Below are 17,130 nucleotides of genomic sequence, written 5' to 3'. Positions count from 1 at the left end.
TGCTCAACTCACCCATCCAGCTGCCCAGGATAGTGGTGAAGATCTTTTTCTTGCTGGAGTCCTCCATCTCAGTGAACGAGAGGTAGTTGAAGTGGCGTGTAAAGCGTTGGGTGATCGGGTTCCTGCCTCCACCAGGAGGACCCATGGCACATGCAAAATTGATGTCTACCAACTGCTTGAATGTTCCTGGTAAACATAATGTACTCATGTTATATGAAAATCTGTGTAGATACACAAGATGGGTGTCCCTGTGTGTTTATGAATTTTTGAGCAATCTGCTCACCTATCTGCTTTCGGTCATACCAGCCCCCATGGTCCATCCACTGGCGCAGGAGCTCGATGGGCGGCTGGGCACCGTACGTCTCCAGCATGGGCATGTTAAGGTCATCTATAAAGAAGATGAAGTATTTTCCCAGCGGCGGACCGAAAACACCTTTCCTCCTAGTACACACAAGCATAACAGTTGTCAATGTTTCATCCAAAACATGATGCAATATGAAGTGCTGGGTATTAAATTAAACTGATCACATATAACTTTCATGAATGCTCTATATCTAGTTCCTTTGCTAAAGTTGAACAGACCTCTTGTCTAGTTTGCTGTCGATGTAGTCCTGTGTCTGGTTGGCGGAGGTGCGGGCAGAGAACATGAGAAAATGTGTGATGTATTCAGACGGCATGTTCTTCAGCAGCTTATCAGACACGGTCAGGGTTTTGCCCGTGCCAGTCGGACCGACACACAGCACCTATAAAAAAACCCCGCAATCTTTCATTTCCGTTCTTTTTCTATCTCATATTAATAAGGACACATGCCATGCTAATACACCACATTACAAATAAACAAATCTACATCCATCTTTTGATTTATATGAAAGAATTCCACATACTGGCTTCTTATTGGACAGAAGCATGTCTAACAAGAAGGACATGCGCACTGTGTCTGGGGTGGGCACGATGATGTCCGCGTAGCTCGTTTCTGGGGTGATGACAACATTGCTGGCGTACTCCATCCAGTTGACCCATTGCACCTGGCAAGATTTCAAAAACAATGCAGTGAATTATTTCATGAATAGTGAAAATAGTTGAGTTACATCAGCAGTCCAAATTTCATTCCTGTATGTGAAGTCTGAATGTTTCCGAGTATATAGAGAGCCTCCACACCTCCCTTCTTTTGGCATCTTCATCATCTTCCTCCAAAAGACTGATGCCTGCGTCGTCCAGTCGATAATCATACACCAGTCCTTCGTCTGGGAAGCACAACTGAATCTACAAAAAACAAACAGTTTAAACAGCTGCTATCCACTCTGCGTTTTTTTTTTTATAAATATATGCAGTAAAATTTAGTATGCAATAACTAGTGCACACAATTTTGTACAAATATTGCACTAAAATGACACTTGAAGTCTCACTGTACTTCATTCAATTTAACAGTTAATATGTCAAGGAAGAATTTTTAAGATTAAGCACTTTTTCCTGTGTCATCTTGTCTCTTAGCCAGGCGCTGAAGCGTTGGCAGCTATCAGCATCTCCTGTGGCGCCCACGCTCCATACCAGAGAAAAAATAAACCACGGCTCAATCAGCTCACCGACACGGCCCACCTGAGGAGGAAGCCTCTTTCCTACACACACACCCACATTAAGAGTAGTCTGTTAAAAAATGCTCGTGTACGCTGTGTATTAAAACCAAAATGCTGCCAACGCACCTCTCGTGGGTCGAATGGTTGGAAGAAGCAGTCCAGCAGTTTGAGTAAAGAGCAAGTCAGGTTGCTGTCCATCGAACTAATCACTTCAGTCACTGACTTCCTCACAAACGTGATAGAATCCTTTGGGAAAATTTATTACAACACATATATACCTCATATACTTATTTATATACTGCTTTGCAAGAGCTTTTCCCTGCCTACATTTATTCCTTAAACATGGATGTATAGTTTATCTGCTCTGTACATGAGAAATAAGAGTATATTTCTGACCTGCAGGAATTGTGTGAAGAGAGAGTCGAGCTGCTGGGCATGTTTTTGTAGAGGCTTAGGGATGTTTCGTAACCAGCATTCGGTGAATGGCGACAGTCCCAGGATACTGGGTTCTAAATACACCATCCCGCAGCGGGACACTGTGGCGGGGGATGCCACGGCCAGGTCCTGCACCTCAAACATCAGAGTCATCACCTGGACACAAAGGGAGGACAGGATAATATTTATCTACTGAGAAACTAAGAAACATCACAGAGCTTGACTATTATCACCGATACATATATAAACAGGTCAAATCCACAGCTGAAGTTGAAATAGAAGAGACTAGTAAATCTGCTAAAAAAGTGAATGAACTCACATCTGTAAGTTTAATAATCTCCCCCGAGCTTAAACACAGCTTCTTATTGTCGTCGAGCACGGTGTTCATGTTCTCGATCCAAACAGCATCCACCGGCCCGTCAAACATGTACCACTTCTTCTCCTCATCCATCGCAACAGCTCCGGTGCGGATCAGCGAAGACAGGATGCCATCCGTCCTGAGTTCGACAGGAGGAACTTGTTAGCCGTTTCACATACTATACTTTATTCTTCACTCGCTTTCGTGTTCATCAAGAAGGTCAGCATGTCCATTAAAGACTTACCACTCGTGCGTAAGCAGGTCGAACTCTCCATACAGCTGCCCCATGGTGATGGACTTTGGGTTGAGGACATACGTCTGAACAGGCTGGTACACTCCACCACTGACCGACGGCTGACCCTGCAGAGCCGTCATTGCTGCCCCCAGAACCTCGTAGCACTAATAGATGCAAGCAAAAAAGCATGGTTTGATGACCTCCGAGATGAAGGAGGAGTTAATAGTAAAGTATTTGTGGAAAGATATTGTGATTCTAAAAGAATTCTGCATGCAGTGCTGACATTTCTGTATTTCTTTTTTGTTTAGTTTTATTTTTGTTTGGCCTGACATGCTCAGGCAGGAGTTGGAGAAATAGTTTTCTTTCCATCATTTTAGCCTTTTAGAAATAAAAAAATTCTGGTAAAGCTTTTAACACTATATATATATAATTTTCTCTTTTCTTTTTGTTTTTACATTTTATGATTTAAGAAAATGTTTTGCACTAACTCGTTGGTTTTGTGACGATGTAAGAATATATTCTCCTGTGTTATAGTTTCAAGGAAATGTAATCCAGGACCTTGTTTCTATAGTGATAGTTGGAAAATCCTATGAATATCTGTTTGTCTCCAGAGGCCAAATCGCTCTAAATCAACACCACAGCTTTAAACGTATTTGAAGTAACTGGAGTCACCTTAGTTTTGCCCGAGCCGCACGGTCCAACCAGCATCAAGCCATGTCTCACCACGGTGGTCTCATACAGCTGAATAATCTTTGTAATGTAACCTGGGGAAAAAAAGATAATCCAGTAGTAATAATGTCAGAACTTATATTTTATCTGTCAGTTTGAACCAATTTCTGACCGAACCCAAAAGTCTCACCATCCACGTCTTTCAGGCACTTGTTCCTGCAGACGTTACGTATCGAGTCCTCCAGCGTCCCGTAGTTGATGGGCTCCTCTCGGATCTTTGGGAAGAGATCAGAAACAATGCCGTTGAACAGCTTGAGGTCGTCCTGTAGGAACTTCGGTACGTTGACGTCTCTGATAGCACGCAGGCAGATCAGCTCCTGCAGGAGAAGTAGGTGGATGTTACTTCTGTTTGTATGAACTTTTCCATAGAAGAAAACTGACTTTACAGATGTAGCCATAAAGATTTAATGGGTTTATTGTATATTTTTATAAGATAAATGTAAAACAATTCTGACCTCATCCATTTCGGGGTTCTCTCGTTTCAGGTTTCCTGCAGCAGAGATCACGGTTTTCACCGCTCTCATACCAAAGTCATAGTGATCCTGCAGAAGACACAACAAAAACACATTTCATATACAAAAAAAAAAAACAACACACAACATTTACACTTTATGCATGCATATAGAGGATGAGACCTGAGAACTGAGTTGTTCAGAGGATAGCTTGAAGGTGCTGGTGATCTTTTTGGAGAGAACTTTTGCATCACTAAATCCAAAGGAGTACAGAGAGATCTCAGCAATCATGGCGTAGTCTGGGACCATCATGGCAACGGGACGAAACAGAGCCTGCAGGACAGTACATAATATCATTTTAACTTTAACCGTGAAATGTTAAACTGTAGCATGGATGTGATTATTGAATTTTGAGTAAAAATGGTATGAGACATGGAGGCGTACCTTTAAGTTGTCAGGCAGTTCAGTTCGGCCGGCATAGCCTGGGTTCATTGTAATAAAGACAGCACAGGAGGGGACCAATGGGATTTCTGTTCCTTCAAACACAAATGTCTCCGCCTAAACACACACACACACACACACACACACACACACACACACACACACAGTTTAGATGAATATCTGATTCTCACCTTAAAAGCTGATAGTGCTTTTTTACTCACTCTCTGCTGCTGGGCCTTCTGGATGGTGGTAATCTGTTGAGCCACCACCGAAAGCACCTCTACATCGATTCGATTGAATTCATCGAAGCACGCCCAGGCTCCAGAGCTGTAAACAAACAGACACACAGTAAACCACATATAATGCATATTTGACCAGCATTTTAAACACAGCACCAAGTATGTGTGTCTAACCTGGCCAGACCCTTGAGAAACTTTCCCATAGCGAGGAAGTCTAGCTGATCGGAACAGTTGAAGACAACAGTCTGGATGGCCAGGGCTTTACCAAGGTCTTTAGTGGTTTCGGTTTTACCCGTGCCAGCTGGACCCGCTGGAGCACCTCCGAACTTCAGGTGCAGAGCACCAGTCAGGGTAAGGTAACACCTGGGTGAGATAAAAAAGCAGGACGTATAATTAGAAACAAAAACAACTTCTGGTGTGTGTCTGCCATATGGATCTTCTACTTCTACTACCTGTCAGTCAGAGGTGTTATGACAAGTCGCCCAGAGTTACCGAGATACTCATAACCGTAAAGGAATTCTGCATTGACTGCCCTGATGTAGAGGTCATCTTTCAACCAGTAATATCTACCAACACATAAACACATAAATGGTGTGTTACTTGTATTATTGCCATCAATCCTAATAAGCAACATTTCCACCAGTAAAATCCACTATGTTAGGAAATCTTCTGACCTGAGTTGACTGATCCACTCAAAGTCATTGACGTTGGCCACTGCTTCGTCCACCAGTTTGGCAGCCACCTCTTTAGCGTGTACCTCGATCACGATGAGAGCCGAGAGAATAGCCCTCTGCATTCTAGACAGTCGGCCTCTCACGAGCTGCACCAAGTCTCCCAGCTAAACATATAAAAACACACGTACACAAACAACCATCAGCGTAAGATCATGTACATACTTCATTAAAAACACCTTAATAATTCTAAGAACTGAACTCTCATCACACCTGTGTTTGAAGCTGAGGATACAAGCGGCTGGCAAGGTCACCCTTCTCCAGAGACTCTGAAACTTCTGCAGTCCAGAAAGTCTGACATCCAGCAATCACCACCTGCCCTGGCCACGACAGCACCCACTTAGTTCGGGGTTCCTAGTCAAAGCAAAAAAGGTCAATGCACAAATTTATATAATAATTTACTAATAACAAGAACTCTGTCCATTCACTGACAGACTGACCTCTGGATAAACCTTGAGGGAACGCTCAATGTTATCACGCAGACTCAGCTTCATGGACTTCTCCACCTCGCATAGCCAGTCCTCCACATTCCCAGTAGGCCACACAGGCAGAAACAGCTGGACTTCCTCGCCCTCTCCGGAGTACATGTGTGTGATTTGCAGGTCGGGTTGGAACTGAAGCTGTACATTACACAAAACGGCATTGCGAAATAAAAACAAACTGTGATAGAGTCGATTTAACAACATTAAAATTGTGTGTATGTGTGGCGCACTGACCCGTGCAACGTTCTCGAAGCATTTGCGTAGATGGGGCTGCACTGCTGTCGGGTCTTTGGTCTGAGAAAGAATCTCCAACAGCTCGTCGTCAGACAAGAAGTAGAATCTGAAATCCAGGAAGCAGAAATATTAGAGCAGATCAGCCCAAACTAAATGAAAATAAATAATATTGTAGAATATCATTTATAATCACAATCGATTTTTAGCCTTATTAACCTTGGAAGACATTATTGATGAAACAACTGTATATAGCGATACTATATTCATAAGCAGTAACAGGAACTAACTTCATGCCCCCCTGTAAATGATTGTTTTCTTACAGCATCAGATACATCAGTGTTTTCTCAGTTAATGTACAGTTAAAGTAACAGTTATTGAATTGCTGACCTGGGAAAAGATCCTCGTTTGGTCTCCAGATATTCACTCAGCCCTTTCTGCACCTGCTCCAGCAACGTGTTGCAGTTTCTCAGATTATTCAGCAAAGTCTGCTCCGGGCAAACCTTAATTACCTGCATATGAGATATCACACACACACACACACACACACACACACATAATTAAATCCCCTTACCCACAGCTATAGCTACATACCATATATTTATGCACAGTTAAAAACATACCCAGACAAATATCTAAAACACACACACATTAAAAAAGACTCTCTAAAAAATGCACACAGGTATATTCAATCTAAATGGAAGCTGCCGGAGAGAGCGTGATTACTTGTCGGTTATTGTGCGCAGTCTCCATCACTTTCCTCCAGGTGCGCTCCATGGTCTGGTATCTCTTTGCCTCAACGGGCAGCTGTCTGTTGATGTCTTCGGAGCTAAAGATGGGCTCCAGGTAGAGCCAGGAACGCTGGCAGGTCAGCCACTCCTCCAGCACATCCTGCCAACAAGAGTGAATTGAAAATGTGGTGAGGTGAGATTGAGGATTCGAATTTGGGGGTGAATTAGAATTAAAATTTGGGGTGATGTTAAACATTTTGGTTATACCTGAGTCATCCTCAGCTTACTCTCCCAAGTGCTGATGCGCTCCTCAAACGTCTTCTTGTAGGGCGAGAAGGACATGCTCTGGGTCATCACGATGTGGTCGTCCAGTAGCTGGGATGCCTCGTCAGGACTCTTCATGATATAGGTGCCCGTTTCCTTATACGGCAAGATCTCAAACGTAATCGATGACCACTCACTCATCATCTTATCCAGAGCCTAATCACACACACACACACACACACACGTGTGAAATGAAATGAAATGAAATGATGGACATACGATTGTACTGTTAATTTGTAGCTCTGAAGGTGTTGATTAATAAAAATAAGGAATCTAACTCTAATAATAAATGGATTAAAGATATGTTCTTGGCAAAGAAAAACAAATAACCATGTCTATAGTTTCTGCAAGGAGATTTTGCTGCACCCTTTTATGCAGGGACTCTGCAGGGCATAAGGTGTTGTGCTTTCTGGTTTCATAGAAATGCAAGATATTGGAACATATTGATTGGAAAATCGGATCATTTCAATGACTTGGTTCCTTAAATCTCGTTCATCAAAATTATCAATTCTTTTTTGAGTCATTTAGTTCATTTCGTTTCTTTAATCCGTTACTCACCTTCATAGTGTTTTTGGGAGTCATTTGACAAAATAACCAACGACTCATGCCAGAGGTGAACTAATCAAGTCTGTTTCCTGTGTAATGCACTGAATAGAGTGTATAGGAGTCACGTGAAAAAAAGAACAAACGACTCAGACTGGAAGAGTCGAGAACTGAACGACTCAATTCTGTTACTTGTACATAACCTGTGGGGATTTAGCGATGTTTTGCCCATGCGGTTTCAGTAGGAAATGAACAAATCACGACGATTCGTTCTTCTGAAACATGAATGGCAACAAATTGCTCAAAATGTACTGTCGCTATTGGAAAATCAGGAAAAAATACAGGAAAAAATGTATTTTCCTGTATATATGCCAAAGGTATGTCAGTTATATATATATATATATATATATATATATATATATATATATATATATATATATATATATATATATATATATAATTAAATAACCACAACCATCAATCTTAACTAATGTTGAATAAGAAACTATACATTGTTTGGTTGTTTGTTTCATTGTAGACACAACGGTCCAAACGTCTTTCTACGTTATAAATTTTTCTGTACCTGTTCTATGGCGTATTCTTTGCCAGCCACCTCTGCAATTTGTGAAATCTCTTCTACATGCTGAAACAATCCGAGCTCCAGGCATTTGGAGAATGTTAGGTTCGGTTTGGGCATCACGTCCATGTTGAGTCGTTCGGACAGCACGGTCCAGTGGCGACTGCGCATGCCTGGGTTCCTCATGCCCTGGATCAAGGGGATGTTAGGTTGGAACTGCTCAATCATGCCACGGACAAAGGAAGCGACATCCTGACAGGCTGTGACAAGAAAATGTATATTTAAAACAAAAAGAAATAGCTTTTCTTCGAAGTATGTCGTAGATGGATAAATGCTTGACTTACATGGTATGTCTTTGAACATTTTGACACACTTGTGAATAGTTTTAAAGGAATCGCTGACATTGCGCTCCAGCTGTTCTGGGTCGATATTTGTCAGCGGATCATTTAGCCAGCTCTCATGCCAACGCTGCCAGTCAGACGTAGTTGTCCAGAGGTCCCGGAAAGGCTGGAAGTCTCGACTGAGCTTTTGCAACCTGTCATACTGGTCCACAGAAAATACATGAATGTAGATTACACACATTTCTTGGCAAACATTGGATTTCTGGAGTTATAAGCTAGCAATGTTTACTAAAAAGTGTTCTGGAATTGAACTATTCTAATCTGGTGTGCTCATGATGCGTGTGCAGAAGCATACGTTAGTGAGGGGGAGGCCAAATAGACGTTCACGGTTGTTGTAAACCTGAGCCATGGACTGACACTCCTTCAGCTGCTTTGAAACCCGACGCACCTCATTTGCCAATTCATGGGCCTGGCTGATGTCTAATGAGGTAGAAAAGCCTGCGACCATCACCTAAAACACACACACACACACACACACACACACACACACACACACACACACACATGCAGACTTTAACAAAGTAACTCTTGAAGAGCCTTTTCTCTAGATCATGGGTACAGAAAAACGAATCTTTGACCTCTAGAGAGTCCAGGTGCTCCTGGAAATTGCTCTGGTCAACAAGCTGGATCTTTTGGAAGCGCTCCTCATCCTCTTTATGCTGTTGCTGCACAGTTTCAATCTGACTGAGGATCTTGTGTGGCCAGGCCATTGCTGTCCATCTGCATATGCCAAAAACATTAGCATCATTAGCATCGGTATAAAAAAAATCCAATGCTTAAGCCAAAGTAAATCTAAACTACTACTTACTTTCCGTTAAAATCCTCATCGGGGAGATTGTAGAAGAACTCATCTATCACCTCATAGTCAGTCAAGAGTTTGGACAGGACTTGCTGTTAATGAATTTCAGCATTAGAGACAAGAAATGAACGCTACAACTGTCATCATGATCAGTTGAATATATACTAAGTGTCCAGTTTAGTAAGTGCTGTGTGCATTCTACCTCATAGGATTTTAACTGATCTGGGATCTGCTTTATCCAGTCTCTCTGCTCTACCAGCTCCTCAATGTTGCTTGGCTTCTCATCCAGCTTCCTGGTGATCTTCTTACACTCTTCACACGCCTGAAAGCACACAATAATAAATAAAAAGGTTTTTCCTGCAAAGCAGCCTTTGGTTCACCAGGGCACCATTTAAAACTATAGACCTCCCGAAGTAAAACTGTGAACATGTATAGTGCAGTATTGTGAAACGTGCCTCCTCCAGTAGGTTGCGAAGCCTGAGAGCAAAGCGCCCGATAACGGCGTTGGCTAAAGCGCAACGTTTCTTAGAGAGGCTCTTTCTCACGCCCTGTACGTAAACCATGAAGGGCCCAATCACGATGGTGGACGGGAGGGACCGTTCCAAAATCTCTTTCTCCTTAAGATGCCTCAGGACCTCTTCCTTCATCTCCAGAGGAGTGCAGTTCTCCTGACTGTGAAGTCTAGCAAACACACACGCAGATGTAAGCAGTATTAACATGCTGCGTAATTTTATGCATGTTGAACGTAATGAGCCACATATTTATATCAACTTTTAGACTACTAGTTCTACTAGTAGACTACTAGACTACTAAGTCTAATAAAGGAATAAGCAGTCGTGGTGTGATTTAAACTGAGGTGTACGTTAGAAAGGTGTTGATGTCGGAGTTTTGAAGCTCGAGGTGACATTCGTATTCACGGGCGTAGGCTTGGAGAGGAACGACGGCCTGGCGCAGGGCATTTCTCACTCTTTCTCTCAGCTCATTTACTGCTGGCTCCCACAGACACACTGACTCCAACAGTGGAACACCAGTGATAAACAAGTTCTTCATGATGAACTAAGATGGACAGAGAGAGAGACAGAGAACGTCAGAGATGAGTTTATGGAGTTACATCAGTGATGCAGTCTATGGCACTGACAATTGATCAGTGATGTGTGGGAGACCTTGTCTAGCTGAGGAAGCTTATGAGTGCAGAGGATGCCTTTGTCTAATAAACTGATGATGGATGTCTCAAAGTTTTCTAGTGGGGTGCTGTAATGGACCCCGGTCTGGTCAAGGATCAGGTCCACATGGAACAAAGGGTTCTTCTTTGGTCTGTAAAAAAACAAAGTCAAAAATATCATTTTATATATCAAGATATTCTAGGTGTAATAGGTGTTTCTGCTCTACTAAATCATGTTCCTTTTCTACTCTCACTTCACTACTGTGATTAAATGTGGAACATCTGGCTGACAATGTATCTTCAGCAGCATTCTGAAATGTATTAAAGAAATCTCTAGAGATACAAAGTCTTTCTGTCAACTTTTCCCTCTCATTTTAGCACATGTTCTTCAACAAGCAACACTAATCTGTAAGCTAAAAGCACACTGTCTCACTTGTAGGGACTGTGGATGAGGTCAGCACCCCAGGTGAGGTCTTCGGGGCAGTTCAGCACACTGTGGCAGGCGTCCAAGAGCACTTGAGCCAGACTGCTGAGCGAGTCCTGCACCAAGAATCGCAAGCAGTCCTGCAGCCTGTAGCGTATCTGCGTCATCAAGTGACACATTTTAGACATGCAGTACATCTGCCAGCATGACTCGTTTAGGTTGTACCAGCCAGGCCCGGCATCACGAAGGCTGGAGTCGATCCCGTGACACAGATCGGAGACCCAGGTCTCGTGCAGGAAAAGCTGCAGCTGAAGGGTAAGACGTCAAGACAGTGAAAAGAATGTAAAGGTGTATATATATATATATATATATATATATATATATATATATATATATATATATATATATATATATTCGATTCACCGCTATTACGATGAAGTGCGTTCCGAGTTCGATTTGATTTGATTCGATTTAACACAATGCAATACGAAGCAATAGAAAAATATGATGGTCTGCAGTTCAATATGGTACAGATAGTTTACTTTGATTTCTTCGGTTCAGACACAGAGCATTAATTTACGGTACATTTAGTACAGATACAAATGTGCGAAAGTTGCACGATTAAAAATTTGAATCGATCGACAGTCCTAATATACATATCATGAAGCACAGTCTTTGCATTTCAGTGTAAATATGTATCTATGTGTAGTGTTACCTGGGTGTGCAGCTGTGACTGTGTCAGCTCAAACTCTTCCAGGCGTAGAGGCTTGCTAAAGGCGACATGAAAGAGGCTCATGGCTTCCACCCTGTTACACTCAACTCTAATGTAAGTCAAAGCAGAGATCACTTCTGGCTTAGTGAGCAGGGATCTAAAGGTGAACTTGTCACGGTTCATCTCAAATGGGTATTCGGGTACAGACACAGAACCTGAGCGTGGACAAGAACGTGCCATCAGTGTTCCACAAGAGAGAGACAATGCCTATAGATACATGTCCAAGTGTCCATAAAACACACACACACACACACACACACACACACACACAGACCTTTGTTGGCTACTCTATCTGGCTCTTCCTCAGGCAGTGTAATGTCGGTGAACTCTTCGGGGTTGGCCTGCACAAGCTTATTGAAGGTCATCCGGTTAATGGTGCGAGTATACTCCAGGTGAACCTCTTTCTCTAGACACTCCATGTGGGTCTGCAGACTGTTTAATGCAGAAAAACACACGCATTATATTAACTGAAACAGACCACACATTTGTATATGAAGCACAAGATCGCTGTGTAACCAACGTTAGTATATAATTAGAACAAGCGTCTCTACTGGAGCTGTAACTTTACTATCATTTATTTCCTTACAGAGGTAATCGGAGTCCTGGCGTGCTGAGGGTGAAGGATTTGATGTGCTGGAGGATGGAGGATTGCAGAGTGAGGCTACCATCAAGGACTGGCATGCAGTCTACAGAAAGATGGTAGAGCAGCAGAGCCTCGGTTTTCTGTCTGGCTCTGCAGGCGAACTGGACTCTCTGAGCAAAGATACGCGGGTCCTCGGCGCAGAACTGCAACCGGATACGTGGAACCCAGTACTGATTCGACTTGAGAGGACCTGAGAGGAACAAAGAGACATAAAGAGGTATAGTCAGATCATTTGTGTGCATGTTTATACCTATAAAATTGCTTACATACGATGTGGTTCGAGACTAGTTTTGTAACACGCCAACAGATGGCCCCACAAGGCGCAGTCACAGGGAGCACCGATCTTCATAATGTGTGGCAAAAAACATCGTCCTGTGTACATCAGGAGCTGTGCAACTGGAGCTATTTTGACCACATCTGCGATATTATCATGGACAGCAAGTTAGAACACTCAGTCGATCAGCTTTCCTCACACGGGAGTTTCGCGCCAGGAACATGATCTCACTTCCACACCCGCGGATTTCGCCCTCTCCCCAAAGACGTTTCGACACCGCTGTAAAGATCCGGCGCAAATCGCAGAAGGTGCTTCGGAATGAAGACTTCCAGGACACATTCCAAAAGTGACAGGAACGCTGGAAGCATTGTATTGCTGTGCAAAGGGACTATTTTGAAGGTGATAGTGTGTAAACGCAGATAATTAAAGTACTTGCATGTATACAGAGCCAGTCTCGAAACTTTCTGATACCACCTCATATGCCTGCTTGGCATGTTTAAGCTCCATTTCATTTGTTTATTTGTCAGAATGCCAAATAATGTTAACCGTACCTTTAAATGTGAAATGTTGCTATATTTAAATTAGTTCTACTAGATCGTAGTGTATAAGTTAGACTCTTGGGCACCTGCCTTTGTTTCTTTGTGCTCCACCCACTACAGGTTTGCCCTCGCTGTTTCTCACACAGTCATGCTGATCAGCTTTCTGGACCATGTACTGCTTCTTCTCTGGGCTGTAATCTAGAACCCCGACAGACTGCCATGCATATTCTGGAGTGCTGTCCCTCTGTTCCTCTCCACCATCCTCTAAGACATCGCAAAGAGAAAGAGAGCATGAGAGATGGAGAGAAAGAAACTCTCCTTTGATATACTTTAATATAAGTATTTATACTTTTACCAGTCAGTAGAAAAGCTATAGCAGGAACAGGTTTTTGGTCACTAGAGCCAGGTTCACAGCCAAGAGCAAGCCAGTCCTCAGGTGTGTAGCAGTCAAACTCCTCATTATCAAATATCTGAAAAGTCAAGTGAATTACATAAAAACTAATCCTTAAACTGTAGAAACACAAAGAGACACCACTGACAGTTTTACCTCCAGGGGCAGGTAGTTATCAGCAGGTGGGCTCTCTGGTTGATCCTCACTGCTCGTGGTTCGTGGTACCAGCTGACTGGAATCAATGCCGAGGTCAGCCAGAAGCTGGGCGATGTCTAACAGTAGATACTCGCGTCTCTGCCTATATACAAAATTAAATAAGGACAGTTTGTTTAAAGCAGTCAGTGTGACAACATAGACAACATAGAACCCAAATGCAAAAAAAGAGAAAAATCCAACCTTTCATTTAAGTACATAACTTTGCTGGTAAAAAAAATCATACATTTAGAAAAAAAAAAAAACTTGAAATCATGTGTGCCACAATTATTGGCACCCCTAACAATTCCTCTGAAAAATTTAATTATTATTTTTTTTTTATATATATATTTTTCTGTAGTTGCTAAGGTTGGTCAGGGTATCTAGGGACTTTTAATTAGTAATTCATGATTTCCTGTTTCCCTGGGGTATAAAATGACGTGACACAGAGGCCTAATTCTCTTACCCATTTGTCAACATGGCAAAGACAAGAGAACACACCATTCAAGTAAGGCAGATGTGTGTCGACCTTCATAAGTCAGGCAATGGCTACAAGAAAATAGCCACTCGCCTTAACTTGCCGGTATCTACAGTCAGAGGAATCATTAAGAAGTTTAAAACAACTGGAACAGTGACAAACAAGGCTGGAAGAGGTCCCAAGTTTATCTTGCCACAACGCACAGTGAGGAGGATGGTAAGAGAAGTAAAAAAATTTCCCAAGCTCACCGTCACAGAATTGCATCAAAGAGTGGCATCTTGGGGTCACAGAGTCTCCAAAACAACCATCAGACGCTCTCTACATGCCAACAAGCTGTTTGGGAGGCATGCAAGGAAAAAGCCTTTTCTCACTAACACTCACAAACGTAAACGTCTGGAGTTTGCTAAGCGGTACTGGGACTTCAACTGGGATCGTGTGCTTTGGTCAGATGAGACTAAGATTGAGCTTTTTGGCAACAAACACTCTAAGTGGGTCTGGCGTAAAACAAAAGATGAGTATGCCGAAAAGCACCTCATGCCCACCGTGAAGTATGGTGGAGGATCTGTGATGCTGTGGGCCTGTTTCTCTTCAAAGGCCCTGGGAACCTTGTTAGGGTGCATGGCATTATGAACGCTTTGAAGTACCAGGATATTTTAAATAAAAACCTGATGGCCTCTGCCAGAAAGCTGAAGATGGGTCGTCATTGGGTCTTTCAGCAGGATAATGATCCAAAACATGTGGCAAAATCTACACAAAAGTGGTTCAGCAGTCACAAACTCAAGGTCCTCCCATGGCCATCTCAGTCCCCAGACCTCAACCCAATCGAAAACCTGTGGGGCGAGCTAAAGAGAAGAGTGCATAAGAGAGGACCCAGGACACTGGATGATCTAGAAAGATTGTGCAAAGAAGAATGGTCAAAATCCTCTCTGTGTTCTCCAATCTTGTGAAATGTTATAGGAGGAGATTAAGTGCTGTCTTGTTGGCAAAAGGAGGTTGTACAAAGTATTAACATCAGGGTGCCAATAATTGTGGCACACATGATTTCATTTTTTTTTTTTTTCTAAATGTGTGATTTTTTTACCACCAAAGTAATGTACTTAAATAAAAGGTTGGATTTTTCTCTTTTTTTGCATTTGGGTTCTATGTTGTTTTAAAAAAAAGGAGAATTTTTGAAGTCCATGACCACATCTTAAACAGGGGTGCCAATAATTGTGGAGGGCACTGTATATATATATATATATATATATATATATATATATATATATATATATATATATATATATATAAAACTGCATATGGTATGGGAGTCACGTGATAAAAGAAAGAGTGACTCGGACCCTCTCCTCAGTATTCATCTTATTTCAAATCATCCTACTACATCGCATGTCTCAAAATCAAAATCCTTAATAACCATAATAATAAAAAGTCATAGTCGGGCTAAATCATTGCTATTTTTTCTCACTTCTCGATCTCGAGCTTGCGAGGCCACCGCCCGCGGGAGCAAATGTAGGGCATCTGTACTTTAGGCATGTAGGCTCCTGAGGGAAAGTCCGTCTGCTGCCGGGTCTGAGTGGTTGGTCCATGTCTGTCCTTCTGAATGATACTGAACAGGTCAGCAGGGTCCAAAATCTCTGGTAAAGCAGAAGTAAGAAATTAAAAGTCAGGTGATGTAAAAAATGGAGTAACAAGTCAGCCAGGAATCAACCTGACCCAAAAGGTTTTTTCGTCAATAAATCTGTTTGCCTTTAAACGACAGTGGAACACTTTTAACATCTGCATATTATGAATGGCTTAAGCTGATTCAATCCAATCAACTATACACTGAAGTCTGGTTTGTGCAGTTTGACTGTGTTTTTTTGTAAGATAGACTTCTATTTCTGTTACATTAAACTCATAGCTCCAGTGCAATACTAAGGGAGAAAACATCCCATTTCGAGTGTAAATTATATATTAAAATATAATGAGAATTTGAAGACTTTCACCTTTTTGGTTTGTGTCAGAGCCGACCTGCCACAGCAAACTCTGCTGGGTCCCTGAGCCCTGTGTACAACACTACAAACAGCACAGTAATTAAGATTCAGGCAGGAAAACTGTGTGTCCAAGAGAACACACAGAGAGTAAAACAAGTGATTTCTTTTTTTTTCAACTTTATTTTTAGTGCAGTAACATAAAGAGCAATACAATTAAAACATTTTCTTCCCCTTTTTTCTAGAATAGGTACCATACTACGAACAAACTACAAACAAACAGACAAAAAAAGAAAAGAATAAATTAAATGAAATTAATTTATATTAAAATAAAATAAAATATTTTTAATTAAATTACATTTAAATAAAATAAAATAAAATAAAATAAAATAAAATAAAATAAAATAAATTAAATTAAATTAAATTAAAATAAATTACATTAAATTAAATTAAAATAAATTTAATTAAATTAAATTAAGGAATAATAATTACTTGGGGGAGGTCAGATAAATTCTTTATAATTCTTATGTTAACTGTAGGTTCTCAGTATATAGTAGAGGCTGTAGGAAAAAGCATACAAATTTCCAGTATGTAACAGGGAACAAGTGCGGAGGGAATTTGCAAAAAAAAAAAAAAAAGTAAATTTCTTCAATACTTCCACAATGTCTGATCAAAATATGGTATGTACTTTTTAAATAATATGTTTCACATTCAGTCATAATTTGCTCCTATTTTCCCTCCACTCTTCTGGAAACTAGATTTTGGACTGTTTAAGGACATTTGTGAAATGACGGAGTAAGAACAGGCGCTTTGAGGATGGATTGGACTGTAGCTAATGTCAACAGTCTGCTACATTAACTCAGGACTTCTTTTCACTTCTGATCATCATCACTGTACCCCGCAACATCGTATATCTGAAATAAATGGACATTCGGTGCAACCCAGATGAGAACGGGTTCCTCTTGAGTCTGGTTCCTCTCAAGGTTTCTTCCTTATGCCGTCTCGG

The 17,130-nt window shown here is 41.6% G+C and overlaps 1 protein-coding gene across 1 annotated transcript in view; it reads right to left on the bottom strand.

Annotated features, from left to right (window-relative positions):
• The window catches only part of dnah1 (dynein, axonemal, heavy chain 1), a 35,182-nt gene that overhangs the window by 16,976 nt on the left and 1,076 nt on the right, over positions 1-17,130 (bottom strand). The window contains exons 3-45 of the mRNA XM_046875576.1: positions 16,140-16,209; positions 15,620-15,788; positions 13,644-13,785; positions 13,452-13,566; positions 13,187-13,360; positions 12,227-12,473; positions 11,915-12,072; positions 11,584-11,795; positions 10,878-11,176; positions 10,446-10,596; positions 10,145-10,338; positions 9,738-9,963; positions 9,485-9,604; positions 9,292-9,374; positions 9,062-9,203; positions 8,779-8,934; positions 8,427-8,625; positions 8,089-8,342; positions 6,906-7,118; positions 6,634-6,798; positions 6,298-6,419; positions 5,911-6,016; positions 5,635-5,814; positions 5,408-5,548; positions 5,138-5,301; positions 4,916-5,029; positions 4,638-4,826; positions 4,446-4,551; positions 4,228-4,341; positions 3,967-4,116; positions 3,787-3,873; positions 3,462-3,648; positions 3,275-3,366; positions 2,612-2,766; positions 2,329-2,506; positions 1,971-2,165; positions 1,701-1,820; positions 1,465-1,617; positions 1,159-1,263; positions 885-1,025; positions 583-743; positions 284-441; positions 13-186 (exon numbers count right to left, since the gene is read on the bottom strand). Of these exons, the coding sequence (XP_046731532.1) occupies positions 13-186; positions 284-441; positions 583-743; positions 885-1,025; positions 1,159-1,263; positions 1,465-1,617; positions 1,701-1,820; positions 1,971-2,165; positions 2,329-2,506; positions 2,612-2,766; positions 3,275-3,366; positions 3,462-3,648; positions 3,787-3,873; positions 3,967-4,116; positions 4,228-4,341; positions 4,446-4,551; positions 4,638-4,826; positions 4,916-5,029; positions 5,138-5,301; positions 5,408-5,548; positions 5,635-5,814; positions 5,911-6,016; positions 6,298-6,419; positions 6,634-6,798; positions 6,906-7,118; positions 8,089-8,342; positions 8,427-8,625; positions 8,779-8,934; positions 9,062-9,203; positions 9,292-9,374; positions 9,485-9,604; positions 9,738-9,963; positions 10,145-10,338; positions 10,446-10,596; positions 10,878-11,176; positions 11,584-11,795; positions 11,915-12,072; positions 12,227-12,473; positions 13,187-13,360; positions 13,452-13,566; positions 13,644-13,785; positions 15,620-15,788; positions 16,140-16,209 (6,781 nt within the window). The remainder of the gene's footprint in view (positions 1-12; positions 187-283; positions 442-582; positions 744-884; positions 1,026-1,158; positions 1,264-1,464; positions 1,618-1,700; positions 1,821-1,970; positions 2,166-2,328; positions 2,507-2,611; positions 2,767-3,274; positions 3,367-3,461; positions 3,649-3,786; positions 3,874-3,966; positions 4,117-4,227; positions 4,342-4,445; positions 4,552-4,637; positions 4,827-4,915; positions 5,030-5,137; positions 5,302-5,407; positions 5,549-5,634; positions 5,815-5,910; positions 6,017-6,297; positions 6,420-6,633; positions 6,799-6,905; positions 7,119-8,088; positions 8,343-8,426; positions 8,626-8,778; positions 8,935-9,061; positions 9,204-9,291; positions 9,375-9,484; positions 9,605-9,737; positions 9,964-10,144; positions 10,339-10,445; positions 10,597-10,877; positions 11,177-11,583; positions 11,796-11,914; positions 12,073-12,226; positions 12,474-13,186; positions 13,361-13,451; positions 13,567-13,643; positions 13,786-15,619; positions 15,789-16,139; positions 16,210-17,130) is intronic.

Source organism: Silurus meridionalis, chromosome 19, assembly GCF_014805685.1.
Source record: "Silurus meridionalis isolate SWU-2019-XX chromosome 19, ASM1480568v1, whole genome shotgun sequence".
NCBI classification, from domain to species: Eukaryota; Metazoa; Chordata; class Actinopteri; order Siluriformes; family Siluridae; genus Silurus; species Silurus meridionalis.
The sequence above is the reverse complement of the archived record's forward strand: the minus strand, read 5'-3'. Positions and strand labels throughout refer to the sequence as shown.